Source organism: Orcinus orca, chromosome X, assembly GCF_937001465.1.
Source record: "Orcinus orca chromosome X, mOrcOrc1.1, whole genome shotgun sequence".
Lineage (NCBI taxonomy): Eukaryota > Metazoa > Chordata > Mammalia > Artiodactyla > Delphinidae > Orcinus > Orcinus orca.
Genome location: NC_064580.1, coordinates 24,363,878 through 24,378,102, shown reverse-complemented (window position 1 = coordinate 24,378,102; position 14,225 = coordinate 24,363,878). Strand labels below are relative to the sequence as shown.

General features: G+C 45.8%; 1 protein-coding gene across 1 annotated transcript; it reads right to left on the bottom strand.

Annotated features, from left to right (window-relative positions):
* Positions 1-12,802: 12,802 nt before the first annotated feature.
* LOC125963105 (melanoma-associated antigen B4-like) lies at positions 12,803-13,864 on the bottom strand. Its single transcript, XM_049704948.1, has one exon. It carries the CDS (start codon positions 13,862-13,864, stop codon positions 12,803-12,805), a length of 1,062 nt encoding a protein of 353 aa, XP_049560905.1.
* Between the last annotated feature and the right edge of the window lie 361 nt (positions 13,865-14,225).

Here is a 14,225-nt window from a genome sequence, read left to right as displayed (position 1 = left end):
TGCCATGATTTCTTTGAGAATTGGCCACTTAATCATTAAGTAATGCCCATCTTTATTCCTGACTTTCTTGTTGTGAATACTGCTTTGTCTGAAATAATATAGCTAGAGCAGATTTTTTTTTTCACTCATATTAGCATGGTAGAGTTTTCTCCATCCCTTTACTTTTTTTTTTGAATTTTATTTTATTTTATTTTTTTACACAGCAGGTTCTTATTAGGTATCTGCTTTGTACATATTGGTATATATACGTCTATCCCAATCTCCCCATTCATCCCACCCCCGCTTTGCCCCCCTTGGTGTCCATACGTTTGTTCTCTACATCTGTGTCTCTATTTCTGCCTTGCAGACTGGTTCATCTGTACCATTTTTCTAGATTCCATATGTAGGCATTAATATACAATATTTGTTTTTCTCTTTCTGGCTTACTTCACTCTGCATGATAGTCTCTAGGTCCATCCACGTCTCTACAAATGACCCAATTTCATTCCTATTTATGGCTGAGTAATACTCCATTGTATATATGTACCACACCTGCTTTATCCATTCATCTGTCGATGGGCATTTAGGTTGCTTCCATGACCTGGCTATTGTATCCATCCCTGTGCTTTTAATCATTTCATGTCTTTATATTTAAAGTGTGTTTCTTGTAAACAGCATAGGGTTAGATCTCCTTTGTTTTCATTCTTTTTTTATCAATCTCTACCTTTTAATTGGTATATTTAGACCATTCACATTAAAAGTGATTATTGATATAGTTGGATTAACATTGACCATATTTGTAACTGTTTTCTACTCCTTGAGCTTACTCTTTGTTTCCTTTTCAATCTCATGCTCTTTTTCTGCCTTCTCTAGTTTTAATTCAAGATTTCATGTTATTCCATTTTCTCTCCTCTTTCGCATATCAGTTATACATTTATAAAATTTCTAGTGGTTTCTGTAGCGTTTGCGTTATACATTTGCAACGTATTCAAGTCCTCTTTCAAATAACCCCATCCTGCTTCACGGTTAGTGCAAGTATCTCGTAACAGTGCAAGTATACCATTTCTGCCATTTATTTTTCTTATCCATAATGTATAATCACTGGATGCATTGCTGTTATATTATTATTTTGAAGAAATAGTTATCTTTTTTGATCAGTTGAAAATAATAAAAATAAAAGGCTTTTTTTAATCTTCATTTATTTCTTGTGTTACTCTCTTCCTTTCTTTACATCAGCCAAAGCTTCTGACCTATATCATTTTCCTTTTCTCAGAAGAACTTCTTTTAACATTTCTTGCAAAGTAGATCTGTGTGACAAATTTCTGTCAGTTTTTTTGTCTGTCAGAGAAAGTCTTTATTTCTCATTACTGTTGAAGGATTTTCTCCCCCTGGCTACAGAATTCTAGGTTGGTGGTAGTGTTTTTGTTGTTGTTGTTGGGTTTTTTATTTCAATGCTTTAAAAATTTAACTGTAGTCTTTTCTTGATAGCATCATTTGTGAAGAGAAATCTTGGTAATTGTTACCCTTGTTCCTCGATAGTAAGTTCTTTATTCTCTAGCTCGTCTCAAGAATTCTCTTTCTGTTTGGTTTTCTGCAGTTTGAGTATGATATGCCTAGGTGTAGATTTTTTTTTCTCTTTATCCTGCTTGGTGTTCTCCGAGGTTCCTAGATCTGTAGTTTAGTGTCTGTCATTAATTTGGGGAAATTCTCAGTCATTATTACTTTGAAAATTCTGCTTCTTTCTCTGTTTCTTCTCAGATTATTCCTACTATGCATATGTTACATCCCTTGTAATTGTTCCACAATCCTTGCTTACTCTTTTCTTTTTTAAAAATTATTTTGTTTTCTCTTTGCTTTTTAGTTTGAGGGTTTTCTGTCAATGTATATCTTTAATTTCACTGATTCTTTCCTTGGCCATGTGCAGTCTACTGGTGAGCCCATCAGTGGCATTCTTCATGTCAGTTTCGATGTTTTTGATTTCTCACATTTCCTTTTGATGCTTTCCTACAGATTCCATCCCTCTACGTACATTACCTACTGTTCTTGCATGTTGTTCACTTTTTCCATTAGAGACCTAGCGTATGAATCATAAGTATTCTAAAATCCTAGTCTGATATTCCAAATTATCTGCTGTATCGGAGTGTGGTTAGTTTACTTGCTTTGTTTAATCAGACTGTGCTTTTCTGCCTTTTAGCATATCTTATAATTTTTTGTTGAAGGCTGGACTTGATGTATTGGATAATAGGAACCGATTTAAAGGGCCTTTAGCATGAGAGTTTGTGTTTATCTGCATAAGAGTTATGTCGTGTTTACTGTTTGCTCTTACTGTAGGCGCCTGAGATTTCAATTTCCTTGAGTGCTCTTGTTGTCTTTGATTTTCCCTAGGAACACCTTCATAAGTGGTCTAAGCCTTGCAGTTCTTTCAGCAGGAATCCTCTGGTATTATATTGGAACCTTGTTGATGCAGTGGTAAGGTGTCCGGGAAGTGTTCTATAATCCTGTGATTAGCTGTCCATGTTTTAGTGGCTCTGTGCCCCTGGGCTATTGCTTTACAAATGCTTCTCAGCTTTTAACCCCCCTGTTATGTGACATAGGAAGTCTGGAGGGGGCTGGAGTTAGGATCTTCCCTTCATCCAAGGTAGTTGGTGTAGGAAAGTACACAGAACAGAAACATCTGGGCCTGTGTTTCAGAATGGTTACTTTTTCCTAGGTGTATTTCAAAAGGGTTTATGTCCCCCTCATGCCAGAAGCATGAGGACATTTTTCTTGGATCTTTACGGTGAGAACCTGTTAGGACCCCAGAAGGTAAAACTCACAGAAGTGTGTGGGCTCCCCTAAGACTAGGCTCCTAGGAGTTTTGGGCTCTGAAGCTTGTCACACATAGCTTCCAGGGTTGCATCAAGTACAATGTAAATTTTTCTCCTCCTTCCTGGATCTAGGACTTTCCGCTCCCAGTGAGCTGTGATTCCCTGTATTTCCCTGCATCTTCAGTTTTGAAGCATTGGTTTTCCCTGTAACTTCAATTCTCTGATGGATCTAAGAAGAGTTGTTGATTTTCAGTTTGTTCAGCTTTTTGTCATTGTGAGGATGGGAGTGATGACTTCCAAGTTTACGTGGCAGAGCAGGAAAATTCTTGTCAAATAGTAGAGGCGGTACCATCTGTCCGTGTCTTGTTTCTTATTTTATCGGGAATTCTGATAACATTCCACATTTAAGTATGCTTAATACGTATAGATTTTACAGAAGAGAAATTTCCTACTGATGTGAGTTTGCGAAAAGTTATTACCATGGACTGGTGTAAAATTTTTTTATCAAAGGCCCTTTCTTTACCCCTACATATAATTAAATTGTGATTTATACTAAGAAGTATATATTTGGTCTTTGTCCCCAGAGCTGCTAAAACTGTTGGGGCTTCCTAAGTGAAAAGAGCAAGAAAGGTGAAAGGAGTGTTTCATGTTACTGGTAACAAGCCCCTTTCAAACACACCTGAGTTTATGTTAATGAGGTGACTTTTGGAAAGCCCCTAAGGGTGGGGTCTGCCTGGGGGACCCACCATGTGATCAGGGGCTAGGAACTTTCAGTCCTACCCTCTGAGGGAAGAAGGGCTGGAAATTGACTTAATTAACCAGTGGCCAATGATTTAATTAATTATGCCTGTGTAATGAAGCCTGCATACAAATCCTAACCAAAATGGTCTGGAGAGCTTCCAGTTTGCCTAACGCATGTAGGTGCTATGGGGGTGATGCAGCTGGAGAGGGCATGAGAGCTCCACACCCCTTCCCCACACCTCACTCTAAACATCTCTTCCATTTGGCTGTTAGGGAGTCACATCCTTTTATAATAATCCAGTAATCTAGTAAGTACACTGTTTCCTTGAGTTCTTTGAGCCACTTTAGAAAATTACCAAACCCAGGGAGGGGGTTGTGGGAGCCCCCAATTTATAGCCAGTCAGTCAGAATTATGGGAGACCTGGGTTTGGATTAAGTGTAGGGCAATCTTGTGGGAATGAGCCCTTACCTTGTGGGATCTGATGCTAACTGCAGGTAGGTATTGTCAGAATTGAATTGAATTGTAGGATACTCAGCTGGTGGTAGAGAATTGGTTTGTGTGAGCAAAACAAAACAAAACAAAAAGCCCACACATTTGGTGTCAACAGGCTTGAGAATAGAAGTGTAGAGACAAATATTCTTTCCCTTTCAGTATTTTCTAATATGATATCTTTGTGTTCCTTAGTCATAGCCCATTTCTTCATTTAATCACATGGTTATGTGTGAGTATCCTTTTATTGGGGCATTCTTATCTGGACTTTGTATCAAGGAGGGCTACCCTATTAAAATGGTTGATCCGTTTTCTATCTTTTTGTATGGTTTGGAAGAATTCAAATAAGGTGGTGATTAGTTTTTCCCTGATCATTTGGTGTGAGGGGGCTCCAAACCTGGATTGTCCTGGCACATTTTGATGGTGCTCTGGGTTTGGACTACATTTTCACTTTAGTGATTTATAGTTTGCTAAAAATTGTTCCATTTTACTTGGGTTTTCAACTTTAAAGGCATGATATTTATAATAAAAACAATCATATACAACATTACAGAGAATAAAATAATGAACCCAATATACCTGGAACTCAGCATCAAGGATCCTCCATAATTGTAGGAAACAGCTTGTTCAGATTAAGGCTTATTGATTTACCAGTTTGTTTATTGGCAAGTTCACCCCTGAGACCAAGCTGTGTGCTTCCATTAGGAGATACATAGTGTCTGTTTTCTGCTTCCTGGTGTTATTGACAGGTAGTGAGGATCTTCACCCTTATCCATTAATCCATTAGGGGCTGTAGAATGGTAATTCTCTCATTCTATCTGATTCTATCATTCCATTGATTTTACATACATACATACACCTATATGTTATATATATTATATGTATAGTGGGATCAATCTATTGATTGTATTATATATAATATTAAAAATATAACTCATTGATATATATATTTACCCTTGAAAAGACTGGGAGACTTAACAACTGATTTATTACCTTTGTTTCTGTTACTACTCCTGTCTGATAACAGTCTTTTGTCGCTGCATTCTTTTATTCCCTTAAGGTCATTATTATGGAGGTGTGTTGAAGGGCAAACATTGTTTCCAGGTTCACAAAATGATCTTAAAATGGCTTAGATCACAAAATGGCTTAGGCCAAAAATGGCTTCTCTTATGTCAAGAAAGCCATGCCTGGTTCTCTTTCTCCAGGGACCGCCTATCCTATCTGCTTACATAATCTCTTACCCTTCAAAAAGTTCCTTCTCATTCATACCTCTCCCTAGCCCCGGGCAACCATCAATCTGCTTTCTGTCTCTGTGAATTTGCTTATCCTGGACAATTCATGTAAATGGTGTCATATAATATGTGACCTTTTGTTTCTGACTCCTTTCATTTATCATTTATCATTTATCATAATGTCTCCAAGGTTCATTCATGGTCTCTCAGTTATCCGTACTTCATTCCTTTTCATGACTGAATAATATTCCATTGTAAGAATATACCACATTTTGTTTGTCCGTTCATTCAGTGATGGAAATTTTGGGTTGTTTGCATTTTTTGGCTTTTATGAATAATGCTTCTTTGAATATTTGGGTACAAAGATTTGTTTGAATACAGTTTTTAAGTTATTTTGGTTATATACCTAGGAATGGAATTGCTGGGTCATACGGTAATTCTTGGTTTAAATTTGAGGACCTACCAAACTGTTTTCCAAAGAGGCTGAACCATTTGACATTCTTACCAGCAATGTATGAGGGATCCAATTTCTTCATATCCTCGCAAACACTTGTTATTTTCCATTTTTATAACCAACCTAGTGAAATGGTATCCCACTCTGTCTTTTTTGTATACATTTCCCTAGTGACTAATGATATTGAGCATCTTTTCATGTACTGTTTGGCCACTGGTATACCCTCTTTGTAGAAATGTCTATTCAGGTCCTCATCTCCAACTTATGAGGGAGGCTTTGGATATTGACCTCCTAGGTAAGCTCACTCATTGGTGTATTTATTCAGAGGCCAGTCTCAACACACCATTAACAGATTCCAGAGTTGGACTTGAGGGCACACTGGGGAAGTCTCAGGAGAAAGGAGCTCTAACGTGGGAAAGTGCTGGAGCTGAACACACGTGCTGGGACCAGGGCAGTGAGCTTTCAAGGAACCCTGGCACGAGGGGCAGGAGGACTCTAGATAAACGAAGCCCACAGACAATCCCCAAATTACGGTTTATTCTTGTATTAACCTTCCTTCATCAGGACTGTTTATAGTCCTTTCGCTACAGGGCTTTTTGCTTGCTTGCTTGCTTTTTATTTTTTAAATTGCCTGAAATACAGTTTGAAGTAGTGAGGAGACAAGTGAATTAAAGGATACTAGGTCTCCCTCAGGCCGGGAAGAGTGGAACAGTGTGGCCTCTAGACGAATTCAGACCAAAGGTCTATTCCCAGCTCTGTCACAAGTCTTGTGAACTTGAGAAAATTGCAAGTTCATCATCTGCAAAGTGAGTCTGATAAGCCCTATCTTGTAGAGCTGTTGTAATATACGTGATGTTTGTAAAGCACTTGCAAGAATGGTCTTTCAAGAATGGCATTTATTACTACAATAACTATGACCCCAGACCATAATACCAACTCTTTGGGATTTTTTTCTTTAATCTCATGAGATGTCAGAAAATACGATACGCAGCACCTTTGGAACGAACAAAACTGGTTAGACACTGAAACTATGTAAAACTTCCCCATTTGTAAATATGTCATTTGAGTGTAGAGGAATCTCTCCCAGCTGGATGCTACTCGGAAGTTCTAGAATTTGCGTCAAGGACCAACAACTTCCCTCCCAGGTGCCTTTTCATCCAAACCACCCCTAGTTTCATTATAATTTCACCACCACCAAAAATTGTAGCCTTCCTTTGGAGTTCCCCAGATTACACTTAAGGTAAGTAGTAGAACATCCCTTTAAGGGAGTGGCCTCTGGCCCTTTGACCCCAGTGCAAAGAGTGCTATCACAGTGGCTTCTTGACATCTCACTTCAAGGAAGTATCATCCTTGTTTCTCAGAAACTCCCTGGAGGCGATGGGATTAAAACACCTCGTTTGTGCACTGTGTTCACCTGCACTGGGACAGGAACACGGAAGACATTTTATTCCTGCCCCGGGTGGAGATTCTCTCTGTTTTACCCACAGTCGCAAAGTAAAAATTCAGGGTAAGCTTCCATTCCAGTCTTGAGTCTGTCAACTCTGAGGCCCACCATCTAAGGGTCCCACCCTCCCCCACCACAATTCACTCGGCCTCATTTAGCCCACCATCCCGCCTAACTTAAAATCACCTCCTCAAGGGAACTGCAGTGTCCCAAAGCTCCAGACTTCCTTGCTTCAGAGCATTTACACTTGACTGCTCTCGTCTGGAACCTCCTCTCTTTCTCACCCCTTGTTGTAACTTGCCATTTATTTAGGTCTCAGAGTGTGTCTCACCATCTTGACATGGCAGCAGCTCCTAGGCTCCGAAGGTCTATGGACAGTGGCTCAGTCTTCTTTTTCTTCCCATCCCCAGTTCTGCCACGGAGCCTTCCAAAGAGTAGCTGCTCAATTAATGGTTGGGAATAAGAGTGGCAACGATAAGGATGTCTACTTTATTATTGTTTAATTTCTCTCACAATCTTGAGTAATCTAAGAAAACATCTTTCAGGTTTACAAAAAGAAGCACTAAAAGAATAAAACAAACCAAAAATGTACCACCATGTACGCTTTTTCTTTTCTTTTTTTTACTTGACCCACATGATTTTACTGCCGAGTCTATTCACAGTTCCATGGAAATCCCTCTTCCATTGCTGTGTTTTCTTGTTCTAGGTCATAAAAAAAAAAATGGAAGGTTTTTAAATTTGTTTTATGAAATATCAAAACTTTAACTTGTACCTGATAAAAGTAATGAATATGCGATCCATACTGTCACTGGCAGAATGGCGATTTCCTGGGCTCTTGCCCTCCCAAAGAGGAAGAATTCAGTCGAGAGGCGTAGAGCAGTTTTAAGCAGCAAGAGTTCAGTTAAGCAGAGCAAAGGTACGCTCCCGAGAAAGCAGGAGAGCGGGCTGTCTGGAAACCAGAAGCAGCCCCGCGATGGGGTAGGGCTGTGTTTTGTAGAGTGGTGGTCCCTCCCTGTGTCCTGTGTTATTTGACTGACAAATCGATCGACAGCTTTAGGCTATATAACTTTCCTGCTAGTATGCAGGCACTTACCCATAAGCACCCAAGCAGAACCCATGGGGTGGGGCGGGGAAGCAAAAGCCGCAATGCTAAGTTATTACAAGTGAGGCGTAATGAACCCTGGGGTACCTTGAGTCACCTTGTAGGTCTTGGTGCGCCTGCGTCAACCTGTGCTGGCGGTTTTGTCTTGCTTGGTCCTGGTATGGCTGGAAACCTAGCAGTGGTCCTTGACCACGAGAGGGAGGATCTCTGGGCATGCTGCAACCACCAGTGTCCAGGTAGGGGAGGGAAAGGCGAACCGTCCAGGATGGGGCAGGCCTGCTCGTGTGTGACTCGCTCTCCTCACCTTGGCTCTGGGCACCCTCTTCAGATCCTGGGCATGAAACCCCTGCATCACGAGAGCTCGTGGCAGGGTCTCCCTGAGGCTCCTGGCGAGTGCCAGCAGCAGGGGAGCTCGGGGGAGTACCCCGAGAAACAGAAGCGGGGAAGGAGGGCGACTCTTCTATCTCTTCTGCCGCCGCCGCCGCCTAAGTGGCCTGGGCACCCTTGAGACTCTGAGTCTCCCCCCGGGCCTGGTGGCGTTTCTCGCGGGCACGGCGCTTGCTCTTCCGGCCCCGAGGCATGATGACACAGGTCAGGGCCAGCAGGCGGGAGTGTGGGCAGGAAGGCAGGCAACGAGGGCACCTGGGGGAGGGACAAGGAGATGCTGTGAGCACCTTCAGCGGGGAGATTCCTCCCTGGCTTTAACCAAGGCCGCCTCTGCAGGGTCCTTGAGGGCACTGCCCGAGGACTCACAGGGCTCCTGTTCTCCTGCTCAGCTTGTCCCCTGAGACCCCTGTGGCAGACGGTAGAGTGAGCCTTTGGCTACAGGCTGCCAGCCTACCTGAGTGTCACTGGGGTGACAGAAGGGGCTGCCAGTGGGACCTTCCGTGCTCTAGGGCGGGGAGTCTGCTCAGTTCATCTTCAGGATCTTTAGGTGGACGGCAGCCAGGGCCTGGGCTTCCTCCCCTCCGTTGCTCTGCAGTTGACACCTCAGTGGTCCCGGGGACCCATGAGGAGGAAGTGAGTGGTGGCCCAGCTCACCGGCCTGACAGGGGGAGCACAGTGCTGACAGCTCTGTGGAGTCCTTTCTATCCTGGAATCACTGGGTCCTCAGTCCCTATTCAGTGCTCTCAGCTGGCTTCACGTAGGGCCTGGGACCCACCCTTCTGCCCTCTGATGGCTTTACCTTCAGGCTAAGGGTCTCACCTCCCTTAGACCTGATGTAAAGGAGCCTCGGCCCGACTGCCCTGTCCTGAGCCTTCAAGTGCTGAAAGCAGGGGCAAGGCTAGACTCTTTGTCGTCCCCACAGCTCAGCGGGTGGGGCATGTTCCCCTTAGTCGTCACTCAGGGTTCTCAGTTTGACTCCTGGGAAGGCCTGTGGCTCCTGTCTCTTTACCTGAGGACATGTGCTCATAGAAAGGCCCACCGCTCTCTGAGAGCCAACAGAAGAAAGTGAGGGTAGCCTGATGTCCCACGTCTACCTGTGGTCTCTGAAGGCAGGAAGCTGGGGCCGGCAGATCCAGGCCTTATTATGCTTGGCTGCGCCGGTCCTCACTCAGGCTCTTCCTCAGTTTGACTCCTGGGAAGACCTATATTTCTCCCTCTCTTCACCTATTACCGTCCCCACTTCTCTGTCACCCTGGGAGGAGTTAAGGGTTGCCTCTGCTCGGCCTGACATCTCTCCAGGCGTCTCCCAGGACTGACAGCAGGGGAGAGATGATGTGCTGCCCCCATTGTTATGGTTTTCATGCTCCACTCCAGCCTTAGGTCCTCACCCCAACTCCTAGCACAACCTGGAAATTTCCCCTGTGCTGAGTCAGCCAGCCTCGGAGCAAAGTCCTCACCACCCTGAGTCCCCAGAAGCAGAAGTCAGAGTAGGCCACGTGTAGCCACAGCTATTTCTGAGGGGCTTCTGAGGACTAACACAGAGGGCAAGATTCCCCGGGCTCCGCTCTTCTGGGGTTTGTGACCTCAATAGTCCTCACTCTGTCAGGATCTGGGACTCTTTCGTCTACCGACCTGAGTCCTCCAGAGCCGGAGGCAAGTGGGTGACACATGGAACTACCCCTGCCTGGGGCTTCCCTGGGCCGAAAGGGTGGTGGGGCTATGCGTTTGTTCCTGTCTCTTTTCGGTTGGGCGTTCCCCTTGGTCCTCACTCGGAGTCCTTACGCTGGCTCTTCCCGTGACCTAGAGAGGCCTGTGCTCTCATACTACAGCCTTTACTTCCCTGAGACCACCTAGGAGGATGTGAGGGTTGCCTCACGTGGGCATGACTGCCTGTGGTCACTCATGGCCGACAGTAAGGGAGGGATTCTGTGGCGTCCCCGCTTTTATGACTTGGGTGGTTCCCTCAGCCCTCATGGTCCTCTGCTCGACTCTTGGCATGACCTGGAATTCCTCACTGTGCTCCCCTGAGGCTGGCCCCTGAGACCAAGTGCCTCATCTACCTGAGACGCTCTAAAAGGAAAGGCGTGGGGCGCACCATGCCAACATTCCTGGATTTGCCAAGGGGAGGTATCCAGTGGCAGGGCTCTGCTCTAGGTGGAGTCCCTTTATCCTCATTTAGAGTCACTAGATTTCCAGTCTCTACTGAGTGAGGCTGTTCCCCAGAGACCAAGGCCCTCGCCTCCCCGAGACCACCGCCAGTGGAAAGAGGGGGCAGGTCAGCCAGAAAGCTTTGTCCTGGGCCTCCTGGGGCTGACCTCAGGGGCGGGACTCTGCATTCTCCTCTGTTCTGGAGTGAGTGGTCCTCTTGCTCCTCATTCAGGGTCCTCATCGTGATGCCTGACCAGACCCAGGACTCCAGCCTCCACTCCCCTGAAGCTGTGCTCCTCAGCACAAAGGCATTACCTTCTTGGGAATTCTGAATTGGAAGTCAGGATGAACCAGATCTGTCCAAAGCTGTTGGGGTCTTCTGAGGAGCAGGACTTTACAAGGCCCCACTCTTCTGGAGTCAGTGGCCCCTCAGCCCTAACTCAGGTTTCTTACCTTGACTTCAGGTAGCATATGGGACTCCACCCTCCCTACTGTCTGTCTGCCAGCCTCAGGCCAAGGCTTTCACCTTCCTGAGACACCAGAAGGGGAGATAAGAGACCTATTCCCTGGCTACCCCTGCCGGGGGCCTCTGTGTGGTCCCCTTTGTTTTGGGGAGTCCACTCATCGGCACCCAGTGTCCTCACCCTGAAGCAAATTAAGGCCTGTTAGGATCTCCTACTTGGGCAGAATTGGAGATGCTGCCACAAGACCAAGGAACTCACCTCCCTGAGAACCTCTCCACCCTTGCCCCGGAGGAAAAGAAGGGGTACCTTCAGACAGGCAGCTCTGCGCATGGCCACACAAGGGAGAAAGCAGGGTAGACTTTGTGGGGCCCCCTTCTGTTCTAAGGTCCTCACCTTGAGTAACTATCAGAGGCTGGGACTCCTCCCTCCACTGACCTGAGGACACAGCTCTTAAACCAAGGCTTTTATGTCCCTGAGAAACTTGAAGAGTAAATGAGGAGATGCTGATCTTTTCAGGGTATCTGACATTGCATATGTAGAAGACCCCATTGTCACCGAAAATTTTTCTTTTTATTCATACCATTCACTTATCCAGCGTTACTGTTACTGTATTCCAAAACAGTGCTTTGGGAACAGGGCCCCTTTTATCCCATGAGATACATTTTGGAGTGGTGAGAAGAAAAATGAATTAAAAGACGTAAGGTCTGGCTTAGGCTGGGAGGAGTGGAAGAGTGTAGGCTCTAGACTATTCCAGACCAGGGGACTAGACCCAGCAAGGTCACTTAATCAGTCTTGTGAACTTGAGAAATCTGCAAGTTATTCACCTGTAAAGGGAGTCTGCTAAATCCTATCCTGCGTGAATGTTGGAATGTTCTGTACTACATGTAAAGCAGTGGCATACTCATTAAGCAATATTGGGTTTTTGATGAATGGCAGTTATGATATGATTATTATGAACCCCAAAGTGCCACCCTCCCATCAGAGTTTATTTTTAATCCAGTAGGTAGCAGAGAATATGCAGTGCACTAGGGCAAAAGAAACAAATACTCACAAATGAGCTAAATCAAAGTATCTTTTATTTCTACCAAAAGAAAGTTTAAACGAAGTAAGGCAAACCACGAGTTAAATGGCTTTTACTCTCTGTTTTCTCCATTTTTTGTTTCTAAATATTTTCTGTGGTCGCCTTTCACATTTCCATGAAAATCTCTATTGCAGTGCCATGTTTTCTACTTCTGGATCATACAGAAAATATAGATGGTTCGTTTTTCTGTTACATATACCAAAACTGTAACTTTAGAACTCTTTAAACAGCAATAAATATGCAAGCAATGTCATTCACGAATTCTTATTCTTAAGAAAACACACTATCTATTACAAGAAAAAAATTTTGAAAAAACCTAAATCAATCAATAATATATAGAAGTTACTAGTTTAAAACAGGAAGATAAATAAGATCTATACTTTGTTCCCTCCATCCCTACTACTCTGCACTATTTAGGAGCCTGACTGCTTTCTTCCAAAACAAAGTGAGCTAACTGCCCACGGCCTCCCTCGCTACATGTGGGAGGAGCTGCGATCCTTGGCCTTGGAAGGGGCTCTGCCCTCAGCAACAGCTGCAGCCCTGGCCGCGGCGCTCACTCTTGCTCTCTCTTCCGCATCTTTCAGAGCCTCCTCATAGAGATCTGGTAAGGCACTGGGGACGGTACCGATGATCTTGGCCAAAAACTCCAGCACTTTCATCTTGCTGGTTTCAGCGTGGGCTCTCGGGCCCCACAGGAACTCATAGCGCGGAGGATGGCTGTTGGGCACCTGGCGGTATGTCAGGTACTTTTGCTGCACGAAATCTTTGCTGATGAGCCTCCCGGGATCCCCGAAGATCAAGTGCCTCCTCCCAGCATGGTAACCCAACGCATTGAGGAATTTCCAGAGCTCCTCTTCGGTGGCACGGTTGCCCTTCATGAAGATCGCGCCCAGGACAGTCATCAGGAGGCCGGACGTGGGCATCCTGAACTCATCACTCGGACTTGCGTCGCTGGGGAGGACCATCTTCCTGTTGAGGGCGTAGGAGTGACTGCTGGGGTCGACTTCCTTCAGCTCGAGGCCAAAGACAGCCTCCATGATATTAGAGGCTCTGCTGAGGATCTGAGGGAAGCGCTTCTTGTACTTCTTGTTGAGATTCTTCAGCAGTGCTGCCTGCAGGATGGGCTCCTTCGTTATGTACTTCTCCAGCAGGATCTCCACGAACATTGTGGACTTCCTTCTCAGAGGATCTCTGCAACTGCTGCGAATGGAGGGTGCTGCCTGGGAGGTACCTGCACTTTTCTCATCTTGGCTCTGGGCACCCTCTTCAGATCCTGGGCATGAAACCCCTTCATCACGAGAGGTAGTGGTTGGGGCTCCCTGAGGCTCCTGGTGAGTGTCAGCAGCAGGGGAGCTCGGGGAAGTATCCCGAGAAACAGAAGCGGGGGAAAACGGCGACTCTTGGATCTCTTCTGCCGCCGCTGCCGCCGCCGCCGCCTCCTCAGTGGCCTGGGCACCCTTGAGACTCTGAGTCTCCCCCCAGGCCTGGTGGCGTTTCTTGCGGCCATGGCGCTTGTTCCTCCGGCGCCGAGGCATGATGACACAGGTCAGGGCCAGCAGGCGGGAGTGTGCGCAGGAAGGCAGGCAACGAGGGCACCTGGGGGAGGGACAAGGAGATGCTGTGAGCACCTTCAGCGAGGAGATTCCGCCCTGGCTTTAACCAAGGCCGCCTCTGCAGGGTCCTTGAAGGCACTGCCCAAGGACCCACAGGGCTCCTGTTGTCCTGCTCAGCCTGTCACCTGAGACCCCTGTGGAGGACGGTAGAGTGAGCCTTGGGCCACAGCCAGCCAGCCCTGCCTGGGCGGTACGGGGGTGACAGTGGGGGCTGGCAGGGGAGGTAGGTCCCCACGGTTCCCATTCAGAGTCAGGATGACAGTTGGTGGCAAGACCCCCCACC

Coding starts and splice junctions, on each gene's coding strand:
- LOC125963105 (XM_049704948.1), bottom strand. CDS start 13,864: ATGCCTCGGCGCCGGAGGAACAAGCGCCATGGCCGCAAGAAACGCCAC.